The sequence below is a fragment of the Cornus florida genome, unplaced genomic scaffold (genome assembly GCF_030987335.1).
Source record: "Cornus florida cultivar Cherokee Brave unplaced genomic scaffold, ASM3098733v1 CherokeeBrave_3.0.0_Hap2_Chr07, whole genome shotgun sequence".
NCBI classification, from domain to species: Eukaryota; Viridiplantae; Streptophyta; class Magnoliopsida; order Cornales; family Cornaceae; genus Cornus; species Cornus florida.
The window spans coordinates 48,493,291-48,510,969 of NW_026775577.1; the positions used below are offsets into that span (position 1 = coordinate 48,493,291).

The 17,679-nt window shown below is 35.3% G+C and overlaps 1 protein-coding gene across 2 annotated transcripts; it reads right to left on the reverse strand.

Annotated features, from left to right (window-relative positions):
- Positions 1-1,365: 1,365 nt before the first annotated feature.
- LOC132267161 (uncharacterized) lies at positions 1,366-8,899 on the reverse strand. Of its 2 annotated transcripts, XM_059768238.1 has the most exons (3): positions 7,102-8,899; positions 3,487-3,672; positions 1,366-1,695 (listed from the first exon to the last, which is right to left on the reverse strand). In XM_059768238.1, the coding sequence occupies exon 1, from the start codon at positions 8,717-8,719 to the stop codon at positions 7,163-7,165; it is 1,557 nt and encodes a 518-aa protein (XP_059624221.1). In that variant the 5' UTR covers positions 8,720-8,899; the 3' UTR covers positions 1,366-1,695; positions 3,487-3,672; positions 7,102-7,162. The 2 variants fall into 2 exon arrangements, with proteins under 2 accessions (XP_059624221.1, XP_059624222.1); XM_059768239.1 differs by lacking the exon at positions 3,487-3,672.
- Positions 8,900-17,679: the final 8,780 nt, after the last annotated feature.

Here is a 17,679-nt window from a genome sequence, read left to right on the forward strand (position 1 = left end):
TCTTGCTAGGCATAAATATGATAAACATAAATGACATGTACATTTCTTTTTTATGTAAGAGTCTTGATCAAGCCTACTACCTGCTTACGGGCTTTCTTGTTTATCCCATAGTTATTCTCCACTAGGTGGTCGCCACGTGGCATGCCAAAAAAGGTGTCAACACCAGTTGATTAATTCTCCTTATATGAAAAACATAAATCCTATTTAAACTATTTTGAGTTGACACCTTGCTCAATATAGCATAACTTCTTAGGGGTACATACGGTCCGGTTTGGACCGGATTGGGAGATTTTTGAGGCCAAACCATTTATAACAAATTTACTATTTTTAAAACAACCAAACCGCAAAAAACCAGTTTGGTTCAATTCGGTTTGACAGTTGTAGTTGATTTTCTTTTTTATTTTATTTTTTTTTTAAAAAAAAATTATTATTTTTCCCAGTATATAATACATCAAGAGGAACCAAAACAATATGGACTTAACTTGTAAAACAACAAACAGATTTAGTAAATCTTGTAGACTAAGTTAAGCAACAATCAAAAGAGCTAACATGTCAACAACAATCAAAAGAGATAATTCAGTAAACTGTTCCAAAAACAAATTGTTTAACAACTAAAAATCTTAGAAGAAGAAAAGTAAATGCCCAAGCTCCAAGCCTCCAGCAACTTTGCATTGCATAATGATGACATTTCCTCAATCCAAAGAACAAAATTTCACTGAAAAGTAAAAAAAAATTAGTTAATCATTATGGTACTACTTATTAAGAAATGATACTTAGAAATTACTAAACATATATCAACAATAAAATAATTTAACATTAAATGCAATATTTTTCTACCCGAACTCCATCTCAAAAGTCGTTAAGCAATAGTTATGGCTGCAAAAATAAATTATTTTATTCAAATTAACAATTAACAAATACTTGTAATAAAAATATATGATAAAATTAAAATTAAACTTACTTGATTCAAGAGCTTCAATTTCTTCCAATTGTGCTTCAACTTGAATTGGGAGTGGTGAAGGTCGTGATGCACGCAACCAATCTTGTCCACAAATCAAGCATTGCACAATGTTAGGAGTAAGAGAACTACGGAATTGATCAATGACACGACCTCGTGCTTCCTCTGCATCAACTACTACTACATCTGCTACTACTGTTGCTTCTTCACCAGAAGAAGGAAAAAAACGTTGGATTGACGAAAATGTAGTACCTTTTTTGAAGACTCCGACTGATGGTGATCCAACAACCGCCGCCGCAGCATGTGGAATGGTGAAATATTACATGCGATGAGATTTGTATCAATCACGCAATGGGATCAAGAGAAGTAAGGGCAAATTTTAAAAAGCGACGTCACAAGCCAGATGCTGCCTCGAAAGCTTAGCAATCTCATTGCCATGTCTATAAACATTGCTGTTTTAATGTCGAAGATATGTAGAATTGTAGTTACATTCGATACTCTGTTCGTTCAATACATGCTTATAGCCAATTGACCACAGTCCCAATGAAGCAAAAGAAAAAAAAAATTATGACAAAAAAGAATTACTTGATCCAGACAAAGAATGACACAAGACCAAGAGCAAGACTAACATCTATTGCTTGCATGATCTAGACAAAAAAGAATTACAAAGCCCACTGAGAGCTTGAACTGTCGTGGTTAGGCTCAACTTGATTTCGAGCCATGCATGAATTGGAATCCTGCATATAGATATTTAGCAATTAATGACAAATATTTAACATGACATAGAATAGCTAGCTATTGCAGGCAGATTTGCATAATCCAACTTAACAAATCAAAATTATTCTACAGAATATGCGACACACACACTTTTTACAAATGGAATGGGAGTTCCATTTCTACAATTGGAATGGGAGTTCCTCCTAATAATAGCCTGCCCCTTTGTATTATAATCATGTTATAATTCATCTTTACCATCCACGTGGTAGGTTTGTTTGCTTTATCGTCGTTAGTTTGTTGGGTACGTAATCTTTTCTTCCAAATGGTCATAATCGTGACCAAGATCCACCAGAGGCATCAGACAAGTGAGAGACACTCATGTGACAAAAAAAAAAAAAAACAGCTAGTGACCAAATGACCACTTTCCTAGCGAGCAAGTCCTTGCTAGGCTTAAACAGTGTGGGACAGTTCCTTCTATACGAGATCATCAGTCATTGTGTATATATATATGACCTATCAAAAAGACTTCACGCTTCATGGGACTGTTCTATGCATTATAATGAAATACCCCAACTATACTGCTGAACCTATGCAAAAATCCCCAACAATTTGCATAGTTATAGAATGACAAGCAAGTATCTACAATCCAATTGATGATAATAAATTCATGAATAGTATCTGCCTTTCATAAGATTAATGATACACTACCTTTAATGAACTCCACGATATTAAATTCAAGAATTGTAGATGATCTACAACTCAGCTTGATCACAAATCATAGTTGATGGCAATAGGAATTTACCGTAGTGATTCAACTATTTATGACTCAATAGACAATAAAATAACTAATCCAGCGATCAGGTCATGCCAAGTAAGGGCAACATGCAAGGATCATCACCTAGTACTGTGACAATACACACACACACACACACACACACACACATGTATATTTTGAACTAAAACAATTGCATGGTCAACAAGTGCTTTAGCCTATATCACATTGTACTCCACAAAAACATTCAGCTGAAAATTTTCAATTTAAATCAGTGAACATATTCATATTTCTATATTCCACATTCAATACTTTCAATCAACTCTATATTATCACATTATTCTTCCACATCAAAGCCAACAACTGGTTTTTATAAACCACCACTCTTTACCCACCCCACCCCACCACACCGTACACGAATATGAACTATCCTAGCAATCACTAATCCTCCACCCCCATAACAGTATAGCAATACTTTCACATCATGATGAACATTCAGCTGAAGACCCACATGATAAGAAAATTCAGTAATCACTAATCCCCCACCCCTGTAAAGCCTCCATATGGTATTATATATGCATTAAAAGTTATGAATTCATATCTATATATCTCTGTGTGTGTGTTATATATGATCACTTAGACTTCATCTTACAAAATTTCCTTCTTGATCCCAAATTCAACTATCATTGCTTGTATATGATAGATAATATAATTTCCCTCCGAATGATTATGTAGAAATGAAGGAAAACAATAAAAAAATATGATACAATGGATACCCAATTTGGGCCACCTAAAGTGTTCTGCTTTAAAAAATTCAACCCTCAAGAAGAAACTAGTACAAAAATTGTAGAACAAGCAAAACAATTGAAGAATGGAATAAACAAATCAAAGAATTATCAGCAAAACAATCAAGTTCTTCTGTAAAGTAAAAGATTTGACCTAAAAGTTAAACCCTCAAGATTCAACTAAAATTGAAACGATTTGACCTTGAACAGAAATTGGTAACAAACCCTAGCTAAAAAATGATAAAGATGAGTACCTGGTGGTGAGACAAAAAAAATGATGAGCAGGTTCTTCTTGCTGGCGGATGAGGGCGGTGGAGGAGATCGGCTTTAGGGAATGAGAAAGAACAGGTTGTTCTCGCTGGTGGAGCAGCTCGGCAGATCCACCAGATCGCTGGTGGAGATTATAAACGCCTTTTTGGTGTTTAGAAATTGGCATTGAACTACAACCATCGTTTAAGTGTGTTTAGCTTTATTTAAAATCAAAACAAATGTTAACAAACAAATTTTTTCTCCAATAGTGTTTTAAAAAAACAATAAACATAAAGGGTTACCAAACAGAACCTATATTATAATATAGGGTAAATTGCATATAACCCCCCTGAACTATAAGCGAATTGCACAAAACCCCCCTCATTTAACAAGTGCCTCCCTGAACTATTAAAAAGTTGCATTTAAGGACATTAGGTTAAGTTGGCCTTACCGGAAAAAGAAAATTACTATTTTACCCTTTAATTGAAGAGCCCTGTTTTAATTCTTTATTAATTTCTATTGCTGATTTGTTAAAAAAATCTCAAAAGCCAATAGAAATTGCATAGCTCACTGCCTTATCACAACCAACATCTAGGTTCCAACCTCATCATCTCCCTCGCATCGTTTTAGCACCAAACCAGTGTCGCGCGACAAAAACCATCAATTGGTTTGTTCGTTAATTACTCCACCATTGATGCCAAGTAACAGTCACATAGCATCAGCGGCGATGAGGATGATGACTACCATGGCCGGTACAACATTGAAGACCCATCAGTGGCCGGAGTTCCAACATTGAACCGGCTTAGTTAGAACCCATCTTTCCATTAAAGAACAGCCGATTAGACCAGCAAAAATCGACGAGACCTACTGGTAAGACGATGAGGCATGTTCATTGTGAATATCAGTGAGAGCTACAGCTTCCTTCATCAACGTGAACAAGTCCGGCCAGTTTCACCTTCATAGACCCACCAACTCCAGCGAAGTTGCAGAGACGGAACTCAAGCGAGAATTGCAGAACGATGAAAATTTCTCTTTCTAGCAACAACACTGATGAGGAGCTTGAGCTCTCGAAGGCCAACTGCAAGTGACAAATCAGCGAGACGCTGAGACCCAATTGCAGCAACAGTTTCGGCGAGCTTCAGTCCGGTGAAAAGTCTCTCTTTCTAACAACAACATCGATTTGTGATTGTTGAGTTATCAGATCGGTGAAGATTCACAAAGAGAGATGACAATTTGTCAAAGAATGAAAGCTTAGGTGACATATTTGTGGTTGAATTTGGTGGTCTTGGTTTAGGGTTTTAATTGAAAAACAAAACTTTATTGCTTTTTTCCCAGCCCACACCAACCCATCATCACCTCCAATTATCCAAATAAATACTTTTTGTCCAAATCTTCAAACCCAATAATTGTGGACAACTCAATCATGGCGGCGTCGGATTCCGGTAGCCATGGCTGCCAGGAGAGGAAAAGCAGCAATGACAAAAGCAAAATCCAAAGCAATGATTTTATTAAGGTTGATTTTGTGATTAGTTTGGTTTGATTTGCCAAATCGGGTCCCAAATTAGCAAGGGTTTTGGGTTTTGAATGTGGTTACCGGAAGATATATACGTGTATATATATATGTACTGTGTTATATATATACACACACACTACAACATATATGTACTGTATATAAGGGTAGGATTGCCATTTATAATTTACAGCATATAGGCACAGCCAAAAAATGACCGGAGCAGTGTCACCTGAGTTTTTTTGCAAAAATGAGAATAGTTTAGGGGGTTTTTTGTAAAAAAAAAAAAGTTCAAGGGGGTTTCTTGGGAGAGAGAGCAAAGTTCAGGGGGGTTTTTTGCACTTTATCCTATAATATATAATAATCAATCTTACTTTTGCTAAAATTGAATATAAACAATTGGGTATTTAAAGTGGATTGATCTAACTCAAATTCATTAAAATTTTCTAATATTTAGTTTTGATATGTACAATCTTTTGTTTTCATTTTTATGATATCCAAACTAACAAAATTATATTTTCTCACAATTTTCTTAAGAAAATATTCATGCTAACCAAATGCATGTAGGAAACTTAATTTTCATTTTCTTCACTTCACTTTCTTTTACTCAAACATTCCACTCTTCATTTCCATGTAACCAAACAGACCCTTAACATGTTTTAAATTTTCCATTTTTTTCTAGAGTTCTTCATATGTATCCAAAGTGAACTGAGTCATAATTATTATTATTATTATTATTATTATTTAAGCTAGGAAAGAGCAACACACTTGTCCCCACTTAAAACACATGACCCCTACTTTAGGAGGCAAGGAAATGCCACTAGACTTGAGTCATTTAATAATCCTTTCAATTCAATAATTAAATAAGAGAGTATCATTACTCTTAAATAATAATAATAAAATATTTGTTACTTATTATGTTAAATTTAAAAATAAAGATATACAACGTCTGAATTTGAACACCCTATCGTTGCTCTACGATTAATTCACAACTTAATCCTAATAAAAATGATGACATAACATTTTTTTAATCATTGATACCAACTTGAAGATGCTTAAAAAGAATTGGAGAGGGTTTATGTTGACACCTGAAAGGTGAATTGACCAACTTGAAGATGTGTGGAGAATTTCTTAACGATTGTCATGGCAAATTAAACATGCTAAATGCAAACATTCGATGGCAAGATATTAACATGATAGAAATCTTCTTGATCGTTGTCTTCATGACAGATCCTTGTTTGTGAGAAAAACTTATGTTGTCATCCTTAGAAATTCCTGATTTGCAGGAAAATCACATTTCAAGTACACCTCAGTTACAACAAAACTTACCCAGGAGGAGAGAGAGTCTATTCTTATTGGTTCTGTATTGGAGTTGCAACAAAAACCAATCATTGTTTGTAGCATTACACTCTTCAGACATTATTGTTACAGTATTGGATTAGATCAAATACTTCAGTGGAATCAAGATACTAAACCTCAAATTAAGATTGACTAGCCATTCCTGCTTTTAGCTCGCATACACACCGAGAAAAAAAAAAAAAGCATATTGAATTTGTGTAATGTTAGTAAGCCTGATCTAGCAGAAAAGAACCTTCAGAAAAAGAACTAACTTCACAATGTTTAAAATACTCAAAAAGGATCTATCAACTGCATCCTGACTTCTTTTAAGATTTTAATCTTTCAGATAATTCTACAAATGAAAATTACGAAACTACTCCTTGGTATTGCCCATCTTAGAAAAGAAATAACTGGATACTTCAAAAATTAAGCATAGATTAAACTGTAATGCATATTAAATGAAACAAGCAAGATGCCCAATGTATAGCAGGTTATCAAGTTTCATCTTCTATACATCCAAACAAAGACAGTAAAAATCAAAACAAGACGGTAACAATCAATAGGACAATGCTCATTGAATCATATCCTTAGCAACCATGCACGAATTTTAATTATACGCACACATTAATGGTGACCAAGCATACACTAATAAGCACCAGCCAATGAGAATTTTATGCGAAAACACATTTTCAATCATAAATCAATTAACACCAACATCTACCCTATTAGGCAATTGTATATATAATAAGTGTAATTAACATCACAACCTTACCTAGATGAAAGGAGGCAAGGGAAACCTGCTTAGTAAGCCAAAAGATAGCTGTGCGAAGAATCTACATTGTGTTGGGGGCAACCCAAACTGGTATTGGGTCAATGATCTTCAACCTGTTTGGATAATAAGGTTTCATGCAGTTATTTTCAATGTGAAAGACACCATTATCATGACCACGATATGTGTCGTTAAATCCTCGAAAGTAATCATCAGCAACATAGATAGAATTCCCCGCCAGCTCTGGATAATCGCGGGCGGAGAGAGAAAAGGAATGATTAGAACCCACAAAGAGTGCTCTATCTCCTAAGCATTCCACAGGTTCCCACTTCTTGTGATCGGAATCAAACTTATGAACATCAAATCCCAGAGTCCAATAAGCATCATCATCGTGAATGAAATTATTTTCCCATTCCTCATCATTAATGTTATCCTTCACTGCTCTCTCTTCCAACCTCCGAGGATGCACAACATCATCTTCATCAATATTTCGAGCTAAAAACCTGCAAACCAGCAAAAGATCCCCGGAGGATTCAACCAAATAATCCCTCTGAGCCCAATTATAAGATTCCCTAATTTTATTCTGTACCTTCCCATGACAAAAGTCAGGTCTATTAAACACTTGCTGTTTGGGGCAAGAGGGTTCTCTGAGGTCCCAAGCTTCCATGCTGTAGTCTCCTCTCATGGCATAAAATCGCTGATCCTTGCTGAAATATGTTATGTCCGAATAAGCCCGGAGCGAAACGTCCAAGACAGTCCACCTGTCATCTCCAGGTTTGCAGAAGGCAATGTCATCACTTGCGCTGTGGAGGGCCATTATAGTGCAGTTGTCGCCACTGTTGCCGCCGTCGAGTTGTGGTGTTGATAGCGAGGAAGAATAACAGGGGACTGACGGGGCTGATGACATAACAACCCTTCGTACGAAATAATTACAGGCGCCTTTGGAGGACAACTGCACCTCATACCTGTCGGCATTGAAATCGTAGTTTTCGTGGATCAAGATCAGAAACTGTGTGATGGGAGTAGGGGAAGGGGAGAGCTGATCGGCTTTGAGGTTACGAACGGCGCGAACGGAGTGGATGGTTTCGACGGAAGGGAGGGCAATGTAGGGGAAATGAGGAGAGTCTATTAAGGGGTTGTATAGATAAGAGTGGCAATTGCGAGGGTGGTTAAAGGCAAGCCAGCCATGGGAAGAGCCCACACATCGTGCGTCGTCTGGCATGAGGACGTCCCTCTGCCATGGTACACTAAGATTCTTCCGAACCCTAAATTGACTCTGCTCACAAAGGTTGAAGAAATGAAAACAATAGTGGCCGTCGCCGTCGTACTTTTCTGAGGAATTGTTGTGATCGCAAACAACAGTTTTGGGAGGTAACATGAGCAACGGTGAAGTCAGTGATCGAGTACTTACAGATGGAGAAGAAGAAGAACGTCGGATTGGCAAATATGCCGCAGCATTTTTGAAGCATCCACCTCCAAGGAGCAAACCACCACCACCACCACCACCACCACCGGCACCGGAGGTGTGAAATCTCGCCGGATTGGAACAATTGCACCATATTTTTAGCATCGACAGGTGGCAATGCATCATCCGATCGCCAAAACTCCTCCAATTAGCCATCTCTCTCTCTCCGATAACACTCTGTTCGTGACCTAGATAGAAGCAATGAAGTGATTCATCACTACCAAATCTAAAACCCTAGCATTTTATTTTGAAAAATGCTTTACAAGGCGGTGTTGGGCTTGGGTATCGTAGCGGTCTTAGCACAATTTTATGGGCTTGAAACTTTTGATTAAAAAATTCCAACGAACATAATTGAGATTAACCTTGGTTGAGATGGAGACACAATCCAAATTTAGGGGCGTAAATCATTGCTCCGCGGTTTCCATGCTATCTCTTGCAGTTAGCGTTAAGTGTTCTTGATTTGGTCAGTTTTATTCCACTTAATATACACTAAGACTGTATTTACCAAATACAGAATCATTTATTAGTAACATTTCAGCACCATTTATAAGTATCTTTACCCTCAAAATAAGATATTTATACAATACAGACTAAGTAATGTCACATACAAACGTAGCTCAATTCACCAGCATTTATAAGTAATATTTCACTACTATTTATAAGTATTTTCACTCTAAAAATAAGGTATGCACATAATGCAGATTAAGTAATGTCACATTCAAACGTAACTCAATTCAACATATTATTTATATTATAATTTGAAATTAAAGTATTTTAAAAACACTTTAACATGTTAATTTAAATAATTTAAACCAAAATTAAAAAAACTTGAATTAAAAGATGGGTGAGAAGCAATTGACACGACACCAAAGATGCATATAAAAAGGGTATTGACGAAAACAAGAAGCCAATGCTTGAAAGGTAGGCAAAAAACAAGAACAGGGCAGATGCTTTCATTGCTATCAACACAGATATACCCAAACCCACATTATATTTTTCACCCAAATTTATGAAACTGAAACAAAGTATGAAATCAGAAGTACCACTTTGAGAAGGTTTGGTTCTAAAGTTTGTATCTTTTGCAGATTTATTGAACCTGTGAAAAAGAAAAGCATATGGAGATAGACAGAGTATATCTGAAGAGGAGTGAGAATAAACAGAAACCCAATTGAGAAGAAAAAGGGTTACACCTTTCGGAAGTGATTACAGGAATAAATCCGCAAGATGTTGTCTAGTGGTGTAATTACAAATGGTGATGTTACTTTTTAGACTTCTGTGATATTACTTTTAGACTTCTGTGATATTACTTATAAATGGTGGTGAAATGTTACTTATAAATAGTGGTGTAATTACAAATGGTGATATTACTTTTTAGACTCATGTGATATTATTTTTAGACTTCTGTGATGTTACTCGTAAATGGTGGTGAAATGTTACTTATAAATAGTAGTGTAATTGCCAAACACAGTCTTAGTGTCTATTGAGTCGAGTAAAACGTGGCCAAACTAAGACCACTTAACGCTCACTGCAGGAGACAGCATGGAAACTGCACAGCAGAGGATTTACACCCCCAAATTTAGTCTTAATCCTAACCGGATATATATACCTGAATCGTCTTCGAATAGAACATACTATTCACAAAAGATGATATATATATATATATATATATATATATATATATATATATATATATATATAATTTATTTATGCAATGCTTAGGCCATTTGCACCTTTCTCTCCGAATTTTGGCTCTTTAAAAATGCTACATTAGCTTTTCTAAGAGTCACGTCAGCAATTCCAAGAGCTACGTCAGCAGTTTTCGCTTTCCAGAAATATGCACTCCATCCAGGCTATCCGAATTTTGGCTCTCCAAAAAATAATAATAAAAAATTAAAAATATATTTTTTTAATTTAACTTTTTCTAAACGGCTATATTCGTAACAGTTATATTTTATGGAACCGCTATGCTGATGAATATGTTTAATTTATGTTGCATTTTGTTTGCTTTTAAGATATTATGACATTTCGTGTATTAGAATTTCTATTATATAATGGGGTTTTTTAAAATTAAAAATAATGAATTGGAATAAGAAAATAAGTATTACAAAATCCTGTAGGAGGAATAAGTAGATAAATTTGTAATTTTAATTATTTTTTTACAAAAATTTTTTTAAAAAAGCTTTTTTTATTTATTTTTGGCCCGAATAAATAAGGATAACCAAATAAGGTTTACAAAATAAGGATTAAAAATAATGAATTGGAATAAGAAAATAAGGATTACAAAATCCTATGGGAATAAGTAAATGAATTTGTAATTTAAAATTTTTTTTTTTACAAAAGTTAAAAAAAAAAAAAATTATATATATATATTTAAAAATTATGGCCGTCAAGGCACTATTTGTGTCGGCCAAACAGTGCCTTAATGGCAAAATGCATTGTTTGTGGTATACATTTAAAATTTAAAGTAAAAAATAAAAAATAAAAAAACAAATTTTAAGGGAAAAAAAAAAAGCTTTTTTAATTTATTTTTGGCCCAAATAATTTTTTTTCGATAAACTGTGCCTAAACAATATATTTTTTATTTCATGAATTTTATTTTAATTTTTTTTTTCTAAAAAAAGCTCAAAATAACCTATTTTTAGTTTTTTTTTTTTTTTTTTAAATAATTTTGCCAAGGCACTGTTTGGACATTGTTCCACTAGACAGATAAGACAAAATAGTAGCCCAAAATGGCGCCGTCAAAAAAAAAAAAAGGCCAACGATTGCGGGCCCGCTCGCTGAATACTGCGAGCCGGCCCGTGATCGCTAATGGGCCCCATTAGTTTTAGCTAGGCCGCTGCGTGGCCTATAGTGCATTAGCTCGCTGGAAATAGGCTTTAACTAGCTCATTGGAGATGGCCTTAGGAAGAAAATCTGCTTATGTGAACACTGCATTATATTCCGTCCGGTTCTAGATGCACCCAAAAGATTGGGATATTTCATAAACATCCCAACTTTTTTTTTTGTAAGTTGCATCCCGAACCAGACAAAACATCTCTTACTGTTCCACTGGAGAGGATTCTTGTCCACAATTTTCATTCTTTATATATATCTAATTTTTTTATCCAAAATTTTCAATTGAAGTTCAGATTTTTTTATTTTTTTCACAAGAAGCTAACAAACTCGTGTCCCTATGGAGACCTAAACACACGCCTTTCACCTTAAAAAAACATATCACTAGACTACAAAACCCTTAATCAAATTCAAAATTTTAAACAATAAGTTGAGAGGATTGATGTGTGTCAAATTATACCATCCGCAATAGCACGAATCTTTGCAGAATAGGGTTATATTAAGGGAATCGAACCACAGAGACTGTCATAGTTTATTTAAGCATCCAATTAATATGATTTTGATTCAAGGAGAAAAGTTGATTGATTTGGTTGTTTGTCACGGACATAAAATTAAATAAAAACTAAATTAAAGATAAAGATGAGATACAAAAAAGTGAAAGTCTTAGGGATTGACTTCACCACGAATCCTGTATTATGATGAACCATTCAACCTTGAGATTTCACAATTTATGTATCAAATGAATTAAACTCAATAACATTCGTTTAATTCGGGTTTTAAAGAAAGATGTTCCATGAACTTCAACTAACTATAACCTATCTTCGATTGGCACGAATTATCTACCTACCTACTTTTAATCTAATGTTGCAATATAACTCGTCTTCCCTAAGCATAGATTAGGAAAACATTCATTCATGAAAAACGTTTGAACATCATTACATAATCTCCATTCTTATGTCCGGTAGGCTTCCACCATACTGTCCAGTAAGAATAGGTTGAAAACAATTTTAAAACAATTATATCTAAAACAATGTAATAATTATTCAAAAATATTATTTCATTAAAACACCAACTGATCCGTAATCAGTTGCTCATAATTATGCAATCAAGATACATGAACTTATAAATCCCTAAAGTTAAGAATGATCAAACCATAATACTCGAATTTGGGCTACATAAATGCCATGAGAAATGAATTAGCTACTCATGATGACGTCAGATATCATCTGTGTTGTTGTGGTCTTCATCGCCATGGACCGCAATTCTCTTTTTGGGATCTCCACATTCGAAACCCTAACAACCGCCACTAATTGAGATAAAATAACTAAAAGGAAGGATTTTCTAATCTGTGGCCTTGTGCCTCCTTTTATAGAAGAATTAACTTCTAATAAGGGTTGGACGGGCTTTTAGGTCTTCTAGGGTAGTCTGGGCCCATCTTGGATGAAAAAGGACTTCAATAAGACAAATCCCGCATCAATGAAGTCTGACTAAATAGCAATGGCTCGAGCCTTTTGACTCTGGGCTCGAGCCTTAGGGTTTGGGCTCGAGCCTCTTAGGATAGGGATCGAGCATAACGTCAACACTTAGCTATTTTTCTTCAAATAATTTTCGAAGCATCTTTTTCTTCAATACTTATAATATTTTTGGGATGAATCTTTAACAGTACTCGATTACCATGCTTTGGGGCTCGAGCCTTATCGATAAAGGCTCGAGCTCTGGCAATCTGGAGTTTTTAAAGTGACTTTTGATATTCCTACGTAATTTGGGTTCAAGCACTCTTACAAGGCCTCGAGTACCTTAAGTTTGGGCTCGAGCCTTAAGAACTAGGCTTGAGCTTTGTTTACCTTAGTTGGAATTCTTGCTTTAGTTGGTTTTGGGCTTGAGCCTTAGGAACAAGGGCTCGAGCCTTAACACTTGAACTTCTCCAAAATCACCCCTTTTGACTCTCGGCTTGCTTCAAATGACTGGTCAATGACTCTGTAAGCTTCAATGTCAGTCTTTTAATCACAAAAGCTTGGTTTTAACCATTTCTTTGGAAAAAGTACCTAAAAACACGAAATTAACATAAATCAGTCTACAATTGGATAGAAGTACTACTTGAGGTCTTAAAATACGTATATTCAGGGGCTCGAATATGCAATATATAGTGCTCATCACAACCCAAACTTACATATTGCTAGTTCCTTAGCAATATAAACTAAAAAACCGCTTTCATGAGAATCATGCACGATTGCATTTAGCTTATGCAACAAGCCTTTAAACCCTTAGGTTACCCTTAGTGGATGAGTTGTAGTCTCGTGAGGGTTTCCAGTGAAGATACCCACAAACTTTTCAAATCAGTGCCTTAATTGCACGATAAGCTCATTCAAACATGTTTTCATATCACAATGTTCTAGCAATGCATTAATCAATTAACTATGACAAGTATAGCGAGCTATATTAAATAGGAAAAATCTCAAACTCTCAATATCATATCAATAGCTATGGTCCCCATATGTTTGTTTAATCACATGTTTTAACAATCCCGATCCCCAAAATCCTTTTTAAAGTGAACGTACAATATTAAACATGTGATTTACTATCTATACTCATATTTAACTCATGTTATTCATCAATTCACAGGAAAATTTTTCAAATTCCAATCCCCAAGGTATATTTTTTTATTTGTTACATGTATGTATTTTTTTTTTCATTCTTCACTCATTTATTTCAAGAAGGGTATTGTGCAATGCGCATGTCTATTAAGCTTTCTAAACTACTCATGCAACGAGTTTTCAGCCAATGACACCCAAACCAGTTGGTTTTAGGGTATTAGGTATTGAAGCACCCCTAAAGACCTAATTACTCAAGTAATCTAAGCAACCTAAACTTCTCATGTAACGAGTTTTCAGCCAATGACTCCCAGACCAGATGGTTTTAGGGCATTAGGTGTTGAAACATCCCTAAGGACTTAATTGCTCAAGCAATCTAGGTACAGACCCAAACTTGACCCTTTGTTTCTCTTTTTTTCTCTTTCACTTCTTGGTGAAAAACTCCTCTCTTTTTTCTTTTTTTCTTTTAATTGCATACATACCATTTTTTTTCTCTCTCTCTCTCTCTATCTCTCTTTTTTAATTACCTCAGTTCTTAAAATTATCAAATTCACCTGCCCATCTCAGTTTAACACAAATTAGAATAAGATTTCAAATTTATACCCCACAGAATGCATGTAAGTGTGAACATGTGCAAAGTACAGTATTCTAGGAATTAAAATTATCAAATTATAATTATCCTGACAAAGTGGACCACAGGTTACCAACTGATATAATTTTTTTTCAAAAATCCCTATTTAGTATGAATTCGGCATACAAACCATCTTTAACCAATGTCAGATTACATATGGACATCACAACAATCAACAGACTCAAAATCATGCTTAAACAGTTAAATTTTATTCCATTGTGCATAACATATAATTAGCAAAAATTTGAAGTTATCTTCCTTACCCCCAAACTTAGTGGTCACATTGTCCTCAATGTGTGAAAACAGATGTAGAAATAGAAAGATATTACTAAAGTTGCAGAACCAGCAAAGATCATTAATTATTGCATAGAGGGCACAAACTAGATGTCTCACCCCCAAACTTAGTCCTTTGTACCTGGTAAAACAATCATACTCGACAAAATACATCAAAGTATCAAGTATATGGAATAAAACAGATATAAATCAATAAGCACAAGCAAAACTATTTTCTTTTCAATAAAACAAAGTGAAATTAACCTAATTTAAAAATAAAAGAAAAATACACAAATAAACTCACCTAAAAATAAAAATATAAGGAAGAAAAATAAAATAAAATAAAATAAACTAAAGTACAAACCTAAAAGTGCTAAGTTTAATGTCGCTAGCTCGATAATACACAACTCCCTAGCCTGTATCCAACAACTCGACTTCCCTCCTCATCCCAAAACCAGTCCTATGGGTGATTATGAAATTCAAAACGGGAGGAACAAGTGTGGTTCCATCAAGGCCCAAGAAAGAGTACTTAAGTTTATTCGGTGGTGGCTTAGGCTCAAGTTTGTGAGAAGATTCATAAGAAGGAGAATGAGGGAAGAAAGAAGGATCACGAGGAGATATCAGAAGCTAAGGAGGAAGTTCTCTTGCTAGAAAGACTGTGATTGAATCTCTGTCAACGACATCAAGAAGAAAACACTCCTATTTGTCTAAGGCATATGGAGCGACATTGAAGATGTTTAATTTGAGCTTCATGTTCCCAAAAGAAATATCCATAGCCTCAGTTTTATAGTTAATGTTAGCATTCGCTGTAGCCACAAATGGACGACCGAGGATTATCGGAGTACATTTATTAGAATCATGGACAAGTTCAGTTTCCAGGACAAGGAAATCGACTGGAAAATAGAACTTATCCACTTTGATAAGAACATCTTCAATAATCCCACGTGGTTACTTAATAGATCGATCAACAAGTTGTAATACAACCGACGTGGGTTTAAGCTCTCCCAAGCCTAATTTCTCATACACCGAGTATGGAAGAATATTAACACTTGCTCCAAGATCAAAAAGTACACGGTCTATCACATTGTTTCCACTGATGCAAGACACAGTAAGAGTACCAGGATCTTTGAACTTATGAGCAGTGTTGTGCTGAATAAGTGCACTAACTTGCTCGGTGAGAAAGATATTCTTAGAAACTTGGCCTTTTGATTTTCTCTTTCGAGTGCACAAGTCTTTCAGAAATTTAGCATAGGCAGGGATCTATTTGATAGCATCTAAGAGAGGAATATTGACTTTTATCTGTTTGAAGACATTCATCATTTCTTGGATTTTCTCTCCTTGCTTACCAAAATAGGAGGGTTCTATGAGACGTTGAGGAAAAGGTGATTTTGGCTCATAAGTTATCTCACGGTTTGGAGCAGATGAAGAAGTGACTTCACCTTCAACTCCTTTAGAGCTTAATGGAGTAGGATGTGAGGGTACATCTGTGGGATGTGGATTATGAATGATTAGATGAATGGGAATCTTATACCTCTTTATTTCTTCCCCTTGTTTCTCAACTTGATTATCAATGATTTTTCCACTCCTCAAAGTGGTGATGGCATTAACTTGCTCATGACGACTACTTGAAAGATTAGTGTCATCAATCATGTAAGTTTACCCTTTTGGATTGGCCAGTGGCTGACTAGGCAACTTTCCTTCCTCTCTTTGAGTCAACACTTTAACTATTTGTCTAACTTGAGTTTCTATTTGCCTAACTTGAGTTTCTAGCTTGGCTATAGAATGAGAATGGGAATGCAACAATTCATTGTTAGACTCAAGGTTACCAAGTACAGACAATACCTTCTCCTCAAATGCAAACGAGTACTTAGGAGGAGATGGAAAATGAGCTGGATTTCAAAACTGAGGTAGAAGGTACACAAATGATTGATTGAAAGAATTATCGGGAAGCTGAGGACTGAATGGATTTTGATGTTGTCCCTGAGATTGTGGAACAGTAGACCTTTGGCTTTCATTTTGCCATGCTAGATTAGGTTGATCTCTTCAACCAGGGTTATAAGTATTCGCTTACGGATTATAACTCTGACCGGAGAATGCATCATTGGCTTGCTCTTTGGGAATTTCAAAAGATTGCCTCATGAGAAGACAATTATTAGTAAGATAAGATGGAATAACACAAATCGAACATACTTCCTTTGGCAATGAAGCAGATGGATTAGCAACAAGAACATAGCCAGATGATAAGACTTGGTCAAACTTACGATTCAACGCTTTTATTTGAGTAGCTAACTCGCTTGATTTTTCAACCTCAAAAACTTTTTCAACCTTATGGATTCCAGGGGTAGATGTAGTCCTAAAGGAAAAAGCATGCTGCATGGAGTTTTCACTTAGGGTCTCAAACTGTTCTCAAGCGTTAGTTGCACTCTTATGTAGAAAAGTTGCATTACTAGAGTCATCAACTATGTTTCTATGTGAGTCAGAAAGACCATCATAGAAAATCTGTACTAAATGCCATTTAGCAATATCATAGTGTGAACACTTTCTCAGAAGATCATTATACCTTTTTCCCATGAATCATGGAGTCATTCACCCGGGATTTGGGAGAACGTCATGATCTTTTTTCTTATTTGTGTGGTTTTACCCATAGTGTAATACTTTTTCAAGAACTCCTATTGCATCATATCCCAAGTAGATGTAGAATTAGGTGGAAGGGAATGCAACCAGGTTCTTACTTTGTCCTTGAAAGAGAATTGAAAAAGTCGCATCTTAAATGTGTCATCGAAAAGAAT

What these genes read in the sequence shown, in the direction of transcription:
- LOC132267161 (XM_059768239.1), bottom strand. Translation starts at nt 8,719, where the DNA reads ATGGCTAATTGGAGGAGTTTTGGCGATCGGATGATGCATTGCCACCTG.